Raw genomic sequence first — 13,555 nt, 5'->3', positions numbered from 1 at the left:
TTTATAATTTTGTTTTGCTACAGGACAATTTGTCTTTCGATCGATCGTGATTGCAATTGAAAACAACATGCAATCACGATCAATTGCATGTCGTTTTCACTTGCAATTGCTTTCATAGCTAAACTATGTTTTTTTTTTCAAATGTAATTGCCGTTACTGGTCCTCTATTTGAGAGTATACCAAATGGAGGCTTACTCTATTTTGCCGTTAGGTGCTGTGGATGAAAATGAGCGCTGTGGATGAAAATGCGCCATGTGAACGAAAGTGCGCTCAGTGGATGAAAGTGAACAAGCGATTGGCGCTATCGCGTTTAATTTATTGTTGGCAAATTAGCCAATAGCCAAGTGGTTGATATTTAGTACGGTTCTTCTATTGCAATTACCACAGTATAAGTAGTTGCGGCATTTATATATCTTTGTTTGCCTATGGCTAGTGCTTTGCAATGCAATGATTTGTCAAAGAAAGATGCTTGTGTTTTAAACATCCTCATTTCTAAACAACTCCTTATAAAAAGGTGTTATTTATCAATTTCTTCAGCCATAATTTATGTAATAAATATTTGAGTTTAATATATAGCCTACATGCACATGTGTTAAACCTATCGGTATTGAAAAGAGAACAGATAACGGTGAACTGATTTTACTGCCGCCGTTATAACCACTTTGGGAATGTGAGCTCTGATTGACAACCAGGCTAAATTTAAAGGCTACATTTAAATTCTCCAAATAAGATTGTTTCATTTCATGCAGTTAGACGCAAAGACCTCCATACATGCATCCAACGCATAGCGCAGCTGTTTACAATGCTCGCGCCACAATAAGATCCTAGTGTCTCAAATTTTAAGCGTTTTACGTGTCAGTGTGAATGGCTTGAGAGGGGGGAGTGGCATCTAGTAACGGTGAATTACTCCCTTCTCTCCATTCACCTTACATCAGTCTGAGTATAGCCAATAACTTGTTTACGAGTCTGCGGCTTACGTAATAGCCAGCGCACTCGCATAAACAAGGGGTATCTCACCTTTCGACAAAAGACCTCTGTACAAACAAAACTGGTTTAGAAAGACGCAAACTCAAGAATTCTGCAGTCAAAGCCTATAAGCAAATCTCGTAACCTCTAGAAGTGTCCGAACGTAGGTCACTACCGTTAAAATCTTCCTGAGTGCATGTCCTGGTGCATAACGACAGCCATTAACAACCTAACCTAATCGCTTCAGGCATATAATACAGTACAAATGATGGACCTCGATCAATACTGTTGCATGTACATGTCAACCTGTCTCGCAGCGCCTAGGTAAAAAACATTCAAGCTCAGAGGATTACAGGAATTCCAGTAATTTTTGACCAACATCAAGCCATTCTGATAAAAAAAAAACCAAAAACTTCTTGAAGACAACAACTCTGCATCCGTATTTTGGCCCAATCATTCCAGGGAGTTTTTGAACAAAAATGTTGCATAGAATAGCGGTTAAACATGTCTTTGTGTGGCTAAAATGGAATGTTCGATGAGGTTGACAGATGATGAATACATCGTAGGGTTCGTGACAGTCAGATGGCATGCAGTAGGCCTAATAATTTTTTCCCTGAGACAATACTTTTACAAATGGGTGCACAGAAAACATCTTACAAAGCCTAAATCAACTATGTGACAATTTAAACCTATGCGATTTTTACAACTTAATTTATGACATTTTTTGTTCTATTTTGAAGTTGCATCAGATTTCTCCTATACATATGTTGTATGATCCATTTTGGATAAGGAACTTTAGGAGCGGGAGGCGATGGCAGGTGGTGGCAAGTGTACTCTTTACTGATCAAAATTGACATGTGAAATTTCACTTTTCAATTCTGCCAAGGAATGCCTAGCTCGCAATAGTGAGATTTCAAATTGACTGTTTTTCCAAATTGTTTCCACACAATTCCCATTTTTTGCTGTTTCAGAGTGTTTACGGATCTGACACCAATACAAAGTTGACACTGCAAAGTTAGGCAGAGGAGCAGATTGTAACAAGGAGAAGTACCGGATGAATATAGATCAGAAGCTGAAATCCAAAAGATGAAAAAATTATTCACTTTATATTTAGCCGTACGTCTAGGTCTAATCATACGTCTAACTGTGCCTAGCTTACATCTCACCACGCCTAACCTTATATCTCCCTATGTCTAACCATATATCAAACCATGTCTAACTTAAAACAAAACAAAGATCACCGCTGTCATTGGCCTCTGAGGCCCTGGATGTTGGCGTGTTAACGACTGACTGCTGCCCCTGTCTGGTCAACACTAGATTTACAAAGAAGCTTTTCCTTGAGCTGAGAGCCTCATATATGTAATACTGAAGGAGACAGGGAATGAAAGGGAGAAATACTAGGAAGAGGGAGTTGTGGAACATTCCTAGCTTACTGCCTAGAAAAACCAAGCTAGAGAATGTGAGAGTAAGGGTTTCCATCACCGAAAGGGTTTAATTTTGCATCAATCTATACCTTGAGAGTGTTTAATTTTAAAACGATGTGATGTAAGTAGATGAGAGCTAATAAAAGATTTCTCTTACCATGTTTGTAAAAAAATAGCCTCCTTCTCCGCTGTTGAGCCGAGATGGGCATGAAAATCTAGTGATGTAGTTGATATTTGACTTAAGCCGAGGAGGGTTGGCCTTTAGGATAATAAATATGAAAACTGGGAGGAAATCATCAGCACTGGCTACAGATGTCATAGTCCCCGACGCTGCACACCCTCCTGCCTCCATCGACTTTATGGCTGACAAACGTAAAGCTTCAAAGATTTTTCTGCTGCAATCAACGATGCATGCCAACTTCTCCTTAGGTGACCGCTTTGTATCCAATTCGATAATATCTACAAAACACAAAAAGCATGAACTGACATGATGTCCGGCCTCTTGCCACAAGATTCTTAAGCAACCGATGCTACTATACTAAAATAAACTGAAAATTTTGAAATGTTTCCGCCAAAATAATTTGTCACAAGGTTTTGATGCTTGACTACGACTCAATACATCGAACATTTGATAGTTCACATTCGATGAACAGCCAAAAGGAAACAAAACTATAGAGAATAACAAAACACAACGACAACTAATATGCCAACGAGTAGTGTATATATGTTGTGGGTGCCAAGATAGTATGAACCCTGGAACAAACAGCCACGAATTCCACTCCCCTCTTTAATTTCATCCATAGTCAGATGAACTGGGAGAAAGCCAAGTTTTAAGTTTTGTGCCAAAAAATTGAGACTTCTTATAAACTTTTAAACCTGGAACAAGAGCTAAAGCACTGTCATATTCTAATATTTTAAAAAGTTGGTTTTATGCATATTTACAAGTCATGAAAAGGCCACACTATCCAAACATGCGGTTACACTGTCACCAGACTAAAGACCATTGCCAGTTTAGAATGAAAAGAGCAATAACATCGAGGGTTCAACACACAAACTGATGTTGTAATTTTTTTCTGTTTGAAAAAATGCCTTTGAAAAACTATACTAGCTGCACAACTCGGAACCAGCCAAATACAAGAAGTTTCTTCTGTGATGTTAAAAATCAATCTACTATTGTTTTGCTGTTGCGTTTATTCAATAGTGAGATGAGATGTATTGGAACTAGAATGGATTTAGGATATGATTCACTGAGTTTATTTCAGGTCAAGAGCATGTCCTTAAACAAAGAATTATTTTATGAATATTACTTTGAATCTAAGTGTGTAGTATAGTACATTAAATGACACTTTATAAACATAATAAGCTTTTCAAACATTCCTTCTTTCTTCAATTTAATACAGTGATGCATCAATTGGGTAGACCATGCACTCTAGATTGTACTCAAGTTACAAGAGGTAGCACTCAAGGACTTAAAACAAAGATTTTAGAGGGACATTGACCTCAAGATCATATAGATAATAACTAACCTTCCTTAGGTAGAAATAGTTTTTTCAATACAGCTGCTTGATAGAGATTAATCTACCAGGAACTTAAAATTCACAATGTGTCAATGTAAGCCATTTTATTACCATAACATGTGCATTGGTTGACATTAATGAATTTAGATGATGACTGACACATACACGGCCCATCTACAACATAAAGTAATATGGAAAGCCATAGGTCATAGACATTACTCTAAAAAGGTTCAAAGCAGGATGGATTATAGCATTAAGTCATGTGGCAGCGAATTCTTTGGGAAGTTATCAATCAATGCCACCAACACAAAAATATTACTTTTAGATATTATTATCTGCACTAAAAATCTCATTAACAATTAAGTGCTCCGAGGCTGGTAAGGAGCAGGATGACAAAGTTTTAGTCCCTACGCATATAATTTGACCGAAGAAGTTATAACTGTAACTTTCAAGATGCTGCTGTTAACTAAAGTCATCAATAGGATGATATGAAAGCCTATGAATGTGAAAGCATTCCCAACAAACACCGACATGCCAGATTTACTGACATGCCAGACCTAGTGTGAATGCCTATGAAAGCACAAGCTGGGCACATCGGTACGCTTCGCTTCAGTGTCAAATACTGGCCTGTGTAACCACAGCTTCATACCTTCATGCAAAGGAATGTTTAGGGAAACGTCAATGGCCAGATTTTCTGTTGGGCAACCAGTAAGCAAAATAGTCCTGGGCCACCACCATTAAATTTTACGGGAGCTATCTTATATTTGTCAAAATTAATCATTGTGGCTCGATACATCTTGCATAATTTTATTGCAACAATATTACAGTATTAGCTTTTTTTGATGAAAAATCTGTTGCTGCTTATTGACAAAACTGCCTCAAAGACTAAAGAGCGACAGCAAGCACCTCTCTTTTTTATTTAGTGACGTGCACATTCTGGTGCACATCAGATGGCTGGAATGCTGAAAGAGCATTCCAGACAAACTTTCTTTTAGCATGATAGACTCAACGGTTTGTACGGTCCAAATAACAATAGCAATAACAAAGCATTATGAATTAAGAATTGAGCATATCTTTGTATTAAGATTCTACAAATGCCCATCAATAAAAAAGCAAAGCATAAACACATTTGAAAACTTTTCCGCCTACTCTTAAATACATTGTCAGTTTAAATAGTAAAAATTAGTGAATTGTGATACCAACATTAACATGAGATTTTTAACAAAATATTTATCTGACAATGAATTAAAGACGTTTGTACCTACAGGCTTGGCCAAAAGTATTAACAGCCGCGCCTTTGTTGCCTAGCTTGTTTAGCAAAATTTGGATTAACTTTTAATAGACTACTTAGTTCCTTATCTATTTAAGCCATACATATTGCGTACGGTTAGAAAGCTGAGAATCTTTTTAATGAGATTAAAATTTCTCCAATAAAAACCATTTTACTGAGGAATTGGCCTCGGAGATTGATTCCAAATTTTTATTTAAAGGTTGACTTGCAACAAAATTCACATTACAGTTATTTGGTATCAAAAGATTCACCATGTCTTACTCTGCTGTGTTGTAGGTGCAAAAAATGTGGAAATGTGAATAAAAGCTCTTAAAAGCTCAAAAACGAACAGTTGATCGCAGCCATCACGAAATCGCCGTAGATAGGATTCAGTTTATTTCTCTGACGTAGTCATTACAAATGGTTATTGTTTTGTCACGTGATGTTCTCACAGAAATTGAAAAGCCAATAAAGGGCTCAATATAAAACTTCTCGTAGCACTAGTTTATGACAAACACTTCGGGTTTTACCGAAGAGCCTGTATCAAATATAGATTCTCGCTACTTAACAGTTTTGATTCGGGTTGGTCTAATCATCTAGTCGTAATCTGATCATGTGACCCATACTTCGCAAATAAATTCTGCAGCAATTTTCGATTATCATAGGTGACCAACAGGCTTGTCATGTTTATCAGACAATGATATGTATTCCTTCGAGCTAAGGTTAAAAAATTAAATGAATACTCACGATAAGTTATAGGATATCAGTGCTGAAAGTGACAGCATTACAATGGCGATAAAATAGACGCGTAAGAACAATAGAAATGGTTTTATTGAATGCATGAAATATATTTGTGAAAATATTTCGATGAATGATGTTGTAAACAGAAAGTGAAAGTGTAAACAGAAGCCATCTTGTAAAACTACGTCCCATTTGAGCCATTTTGGAAAGAGATTCTAATCTATGACGGCTTTGTGATGGCTGCGATTAACTCTTCGTTTTTGAGCTTTTATGAGCTTGTAATCACATTTCCACATATTTTGCACCTACAACACAGCAGAGTGAGACATGGTGAATCTTTTGATATTAAATAACTGTATCTTGAATTTTGTTGCAAGTCAACTTTTAAGTGGTTTGTCAGTTTTACATACCACCGAGACAACCGGAATAGTTTTTGTTTTAAATAATTGTTTATAAATGATGGAAAATCTTCCGATAAAGCATTTGATATGTATATTGTTTGGTCAGTCACCTAATTGATGCCACAAAATGATGAGGGGTGTTAATACTTTTGGTCACGACTTTATTATCGAAATTAAGTGCTCAAGATGGAGAGGCTATACTGGCTGGAAATGTTGCTTTTGCATTACAAAAATTCGAAATCATTAGCCAATGGTACATTTATTTGACTAGTCAAAAGAATGTTTAACAGATGAGCAAAAAAATAACATGAAAGGAATTGCATTAAAACAGTTGATTAGCAAATAATGTGATCTATTTAAGACACTGTCACTTGTATCCCAAATAGTGAGTTTAAAAACTATAACATAATCTGCCGTGTTGTATGCGAATTGCCTTGTAAAGCAGAAGTTGTTCCTAATCATGCGGTATATTTAGATGATGATCCGTATTTTCAAATATTTGCCGTTTAAATTACTCTAATCGGATCTTCGATTTGCCTGACCGTCCACCACATTGCTATTCCCCAAAAAATCCACAACACCTTATACTAGACACCAACATCTTGCCAATTTACATTTCACAATTTTACATTTGCAGAACAGCGTTATGCAAAAAAAGCTTTTTCTTTTAATATACTTCACTTAACTATTTTTGTTGTTGTTTTTGTCTCATAGTTTTATTCACTCTAAAAAGCATTGACCGGCGTAAATAAAGTTTATATCTATCTACTCAATAAATACTACAGCTAGATTTTTACCTAGACGTGACAAGCTGTTTTGATAATGATAAAGTGGCATTTAATACTTCATTAGAAATTTCTTAAAGAACCGCTGACACGTTCAATTGTCAAGCAATTTTTTTATACATTTATCATCTCTCGTATTTATCGACTATACATCCGCTTTGAAGACTATTGGTTAGTTAAAGTTATTTATAGCGAAGCTTTAAATAGGTCTTTGAAAAAATATCGCACGAAAAAATTAAGCTTATAATACTGCTGTGAATCAAACCGTCAGACAAAAATCTTTCAACGATGAGTTACAAAAAAGTGGTCAATGTCAAACTTAAACATTTTAGATAATGATCTTTAACCAGATCATGAGAATATTTCTATTAAAGAATAACTGCTGAGACAACAGTATGTAGAAAAACTTTCATTAGACAATTAATAATCAAATTTTAAGCTCATTGACCGTCAAGCATCCCTCTGCGGTGCTAGACAAATCGTCGTTGTAAATACCTACAGCTGTCAAAATGCATTGCTAGTCGAGTGACATCTGTTGGTGCAACACAGTCAAATTCCTACTTACGGCTACCTTAACACGAATCTCCAACATCCAATGTAAAATTTCAGCAAATATTTGACTCTAACGTACATCCAGTTTCTCAAAGCACTGCATTTTGTAGTTAAAAACGAAGTAAATACTAAGAATTGGAATGGAAAAACAAAAGAATAATCAAAATACAAGAAGAGGTTAGAGCAAATTATGTTGTCAATCTCTATCATAACCTCTACCGTAGAAGCTCAGCATTGCTGGGCCGACACTACTGTTCCCGTGTCTCTAAGGAAAGGTGGCAATATACAGTCATACCTTGACATCGACATACAAGTGATTCAACAAAGAAGAAATATGAGATTTGAGAATAACTTTGAGCGAGTTTTTGCCCTAAAATACCAGACAAATTTGAGATATGAGCATACGAGAGGGTATTTTCCGTGCTAGTGCTAGGTGACCGAGGATGCAAAAAGCCGCTTACTATTACAGCATCGCTTGGTCTTTTCCGTCGGATCAGTTTGAAAGAGTTTTAAAAAGGCTAGCGAGAAGTGAAGGGAAAAGGGCAGCAAATAGAGCCAAGCTGGAAAAAATAATAAAAGAAAAACGAAGACAAAATTAGAATTAAGTTTTGTAGGAGATTAAAACATCTTTTTAAGTGTGTGTTTAGTCAGCTAAATTCATTTGAGTTAAACTTAAATTTTTGTTATGTTGGCATCACAAGTGCATAGTGTACCAAATGTGTCGCGTATCTCACAAGTCTCTCTCACATCGCTGTTAGCCGCTACTGTCTGTCTGGAAGGTACGAACTCCATACAGTACTGTACATAATGTTATATTTTATTCCAGTTCATAACTACTAAATAGGTATTTGCTACTTTGTGAGCGTAAGAGGTGAATTAGAACAGTTAGAAACACATTTTCCCTCATGTTTTTAAGTTTTTTTTTCAAAGGATGGGAATGGATTAATTTGTATTTAGTTATTTTATATATGTATAGGAAAGATCGCTTTGAAATATGAGGGAATTGATGTACGAGGTTGGTCCCGAAACGCATTAAGCTCGCATGTCAAAGTATATATATTATTATAGTATGACTGTAAACCTCCTTTTGTTGACTATTACTTAGTGCTGGGCACGGGTAGTAATACTCGTTGAACTCGCGGGTTTATCTTCTCTCGAGTATCGGGTAATAGAGATTTCGGGTATTCCGGTCCTTCGGGTTCGGGTTTTGACTTTCAAGTTCGGGTTTTGGTACACGGATCCGTCGGGTAGTGTTAACAAAAACTCGGTCTATTGCACCCTGCGCTCTTAGTCTGGGACCATAGGGCATTTCTGTGTCATTTTTGCTAAGGAGGCATGACAATGGGGTTTAACGAGTCTTTAATTTAATAGATAGAATAAAATGTATCATACCTTATTTACTATGCCTACTAGAAATATTGTAGTCAAGCAGTGATTACTTGTCATTAAAAGGTGAGAAGAAATACTATTTTCTCATGAAAACCTCAATAAATAATATTCACAAACAAACAAACTTACATCAAATTTTATTTGCGCAATTAGCCAAATCGGCTTCGTAAACAAATCCATGCCATTTTTAATACGGCGCGTGTTCGCTATCACCGATAACACATAGGTCCTTAGTCTGTTTCCGCTATCGCCTTGTTAGAAACAGCTATCAGCGTTGATAGTAGCAGTGAAAATTTAATAACTCTATTTAAATTGATTACCACAGCTAGCTATTATGGATTACATAATTCATTATAACCAAGTTATACTAAGCCAACAAGCCTTACTAACGGAAAAAGCCGATAATGTAAAGTTTTTTAGGATATTTGGAGCACCATCTACAAAAAGTCAGAGAGGTACATAGAACATGCTTAAGTGTTAAGCTACCATAGACCCTATCTTCTGCCACCTGTTGACACGAAAATGCCCTGTAGCCCCAGACTATCTTGACTGTTTAACAATCCACCTGTTAACGCTGCAAGTACGAATGTCAGTCAATGAAAACTGAAAAATGATAAATAAATAGAAAAGAAATATAATTGCTTTGTAAATTTGAAGATATATCTGTTTAGAAAATTTAAACATAAAATCCATATCAACAAACCCGATACCCGAAAAACCCGTAGGCAAAGAAATACCCGAGCCTAGCACTACTAGCTAACCGATACTCGAAAAACCCGAACAGAAGGGGGGGGTCTGAACCCGTTGACCAAGAAGTACTCGTGCCCAGCACTACTATTACTCTATCAAGTTCTTTTCATACAGCTTAGCCTTATATATATAAATATATACATATATAAATATATATACATATATATTATACGCTGACAGTTATGTGTTAAAGTTGATTGCATAGTGCAGTGCCCTCTAAACACAAATGTTTAAGAGAGGCCTTTTCCTTTGTGATTCTGAAAGTTCCAAGGCTCGAAAATTCTGACGAGCCATTTGAAAAATACAACGCCAGCCTCCATTTGACCGCCACTAAAAAGGAAAGGTAAAAAAACAGAGCGCCATGGCGTTCAATTAGATATTTTACGGGCTATATGTGTATATAATAGATCTACTATACTCTATATATATATATATATATATAGATATATATATAGTATAGTAGGCCTATTATATACATACCTATATGTGTGTGTGTATATAATAGGCCTACTATACTATATTATATATATTGTGTATATATATTGAGTATATATATGACAACTGTGTATATATATACACAGCAGGCATAAAATATACACGCACATATAATCATATATGTGTGTATATAATAAGCTTACTATATAAAAATGTATATATACGGCATATTTTGAATGTGATGATGAATTTTGAAGGCACCCTAGTTTTTATACTGAACATGTTTCTAATGATATATTGTTTAGCCTTTTTTAAGCCAGTTATGTAACACGCTGCTATGGTAGGAACAATAGGACGCCTTTGGTATATACTTGTAGTAGTTGGAAATACCATCATACCGTCTGCCTTTGTCTGCATAGATTTATTAGAAGTGACCTTGGAACTTCCAGAACCACAAAGGAAAAGACCTCTCTTGAACATTTGTATTTGGAGGGCACTGTACTATGCAATCAACCTTAACGCATAACTGTCAGCGTACTAACTTACTAGACATTGAATAATATGTAATATAAAAGATTAATTAATATATCTATATATTATAAAGATTAATTAACATATCTATATATTTTATGATCTTGGAAGTAGCGAATTCTGGCATGCTTAAAAATGAACTATCGGAATTTAGGATTTGACCATCTAATAGTATTAAAAACTGCTTACTCATGGTAGGTTGCCAAGAGATTGGTTCAAAGATTATTTATGAATTACTAATTCTCAACTTTGAAGTTTGAAAGGAATTTACAGAATGTGTCTCTCAATAAGACTTGAAAACAAAGCTAAGATAGATCATACCAATTTCATAGCTACCAGTCAAAATCTTGTCGGTCTCGAGTTAGTTTTAAGTTGTGTGAAGTCAATACAAGTTTACATTGGAACTTAGCCAATCTGTTACCAGTACGAGCAAACACTGGAAGTAAACGGACCTAACGTAAAAAATGACGTACATATAACAGCTGCGGGGAACATAGTGTCTCATTAACAATGTTGACAAAGAAAGCAATTTCATGGCTTGTTTATTGTATGCTCAAAAACACATCATAGAAAATTTGCACAATTTTTATTCCAAACTTATTGAACCAATCCATGAATACCAAATTCCATTCTATAAACAAAGGAATATGATTGAAGCGGTCTAACAAATTGTAATTTTCCATTACTGTCAATTATGATTTAAAATTATGCACACAAATCAATACTTATCATTCATCCATTTGCGTGGCTTGCCAAAAATCATTTTTAATGCATAAAGATCAACATGCCTTCCTAAATATCAAACCATGTTAGGAATTTAGACAGCTAATCACGAAACATTTGAAATAGTCTACAACTGATCTATAACCGTGAATTATAACAACGATAAATAATAATAATGGGTGTGAGAACTGTCAACACGAACTTGGACATATTTTAGTTGTATACCTGGGTATTTAAGCTGGTACTGAGTGCGACATTTTTTCCAAATGTGGGTCAGGTGTTACACAACCCTTGAAGACATACGTATATGGCAAATAACAACCATTATTAATGGTAGAAATGTGAGGCATTTGATTATGGGAGTTTGTAAGCTGCCATTCTGATTAAGATACGATTGCATTTGGAAGTTTTTGCCTATAAAATTAATGAGCCCCTTGGGGAAAATCTGACATGTGATGCTGGCTCCCATAACTGAAACAGTTAATTCTCCTGCACGGTTGCCAACTCTGGCATTGGTATTTATTAGCTTGTCATATTCTGACCAAATTTAAGTCAATCAGAAAGTGACAAATGGCATTCAGGATGAGAGCTTTTGTATGCTTGTGTTAAATAATAACAAAGCAAATAGTTTTTTATTTAAAATTCTCATACGATTGCCTCTCATTGCCCATTTTGTGCTCGATACTTACAAAGTTGTATATAAAATTTGTTTTCATTATCTAAAAATCTTTGCGAGTTGGTTTGGCAAGCGGTATTAAATATATTTTCAAACTAACTGCGATTGGCAGTCAGAAAATATGTCCACTAATATAATGAAAAAACCTAACCTCAGCCAGAGAAATAAACGCAAGCGAGAATATAATTATTATAACTGCAATGTTATGGGAAGATGGCTATCGATTAGCTTCTTCAATAATGAAAAATACAACATTTCATTTATAATTCTATTTACATATCTTCTATAATAGCACTAGCGTCAAACATAATAAATATAGCACTAGCGTCAAACATAATAAATGCAACAAACTTGAATGCAACAAAAATTCATTCTTTTATGCAACACACTCATAAGAAATTGATGGACGGTGATCTTTCTGTGATATTTGAAGGCATCTGCCAAAAAAAGAGTCACTTTTGTAAACGACTTGCTTCAGCTGTTATAAATATGGAAGTATAAACAAGTATAAACAAATATCCAAAGAAGTCATATGCTTTGTAGTTCAGAAACACAACTAATAGCCAAATATATGTTTACATATTACCTACTTATCTATATTTCTTGTACTGCTGTTTAACTACCTGTATATATAGATTGCCTAATCTGCTTCATGTTCAGCCCAATCTCATCCATTTGAAAAAAAAACTTGATTTTTTAATTTAATGATTATAGTAACTGTCGTATTGTCGGTTTGTATAACAGCTTCTCTCCTTCTTCGTATCGCTTCCACTCAGCTTAGAGATGGGCACTGCTTCGATGTCAATTTAAATTTATATATATATTTATATTCAATTTATATTTTTTACTATAATAAAAGCAGTGTTTGTCCAACCGGACCCATGGTTAAAGGTTGGGATAAACCATCGTTTTCAACGAGACTCCAAGCCATGATGTTTAGCTTGGTAGACCTACACTCTAACACCTGCACCAATCGACTGCCTTTGGGTGTTTCGGAATAATTGTGCAGCCGCTTATTATCTGCGCTTTTCCGACACACCTGACAATCTCTCACAGCACAATAGACTGCCAAGGTACTAGTAAATATAATAGAAAGCGCTATACGCTGTTTTCCTTGCCGAGCGCGACAAGAAAGAAAATGATATTTTGAAGGCGAGTTACGGGACTCTCGTTATTCTGTTGAATTTGAAAAATTGCACCGACTTGACGCTTTGCATTACATAGAATTTTTTACGTAGCACGAAGCAAAAATTTCCCATAAATCCAATATGTTAAGGGGAATTTATGTGAAAAGAGGTTTACATTACAAGAGTCTCTACTGTATGTGTATTAACACGGAAAATAAATATTAGGAAACTTTTTTAAGAAAAGACGAAATCTTTTGAGAAATTTAAT

At 35.3% G+C, this 13,555-nt stretch overlaps 1 protein-coding gene across 1 annotated transcript in view; it reads right to left on the bottom strand.

Moving 5' to 3' along the window:
- Positions 1-13,555, bottom strand: part of LOC137397462 (rab5 GDP/GTP exchange factor-like) — a 33,412-nt gene that overhangs the window by 4,498 nt on the left and 15,359 nt on the right. Inside the window, exon 6 of the mRNA XM_068083754.1 lies at positions 2,548-2,849. Coding sequence (XP_067939855.1) covers positions 2,548-2,849 — 302 coding nt within the window. The remainder of the gene's footprint in view (positions 1-2,547; positions 2,850-13,555) is intronic.

Source organism: Watersipora subatra, chromosome 1 (genome assembly GCF_963576615.1).
Source record: "Watersipora subatra chromosome 1, tzWatSuba1.1, whole genome shotgun sequence".
Lineage (NCBI taxonomy): Eukaryota > Metazoa > Bryozoa > Gymnolaemata > Cheilostomatida > Watersiporidae > Watersipora > Watersipora subatra.
This window is presented reverse-complemented; position numbering and strand designations above follow the sequence as displayed.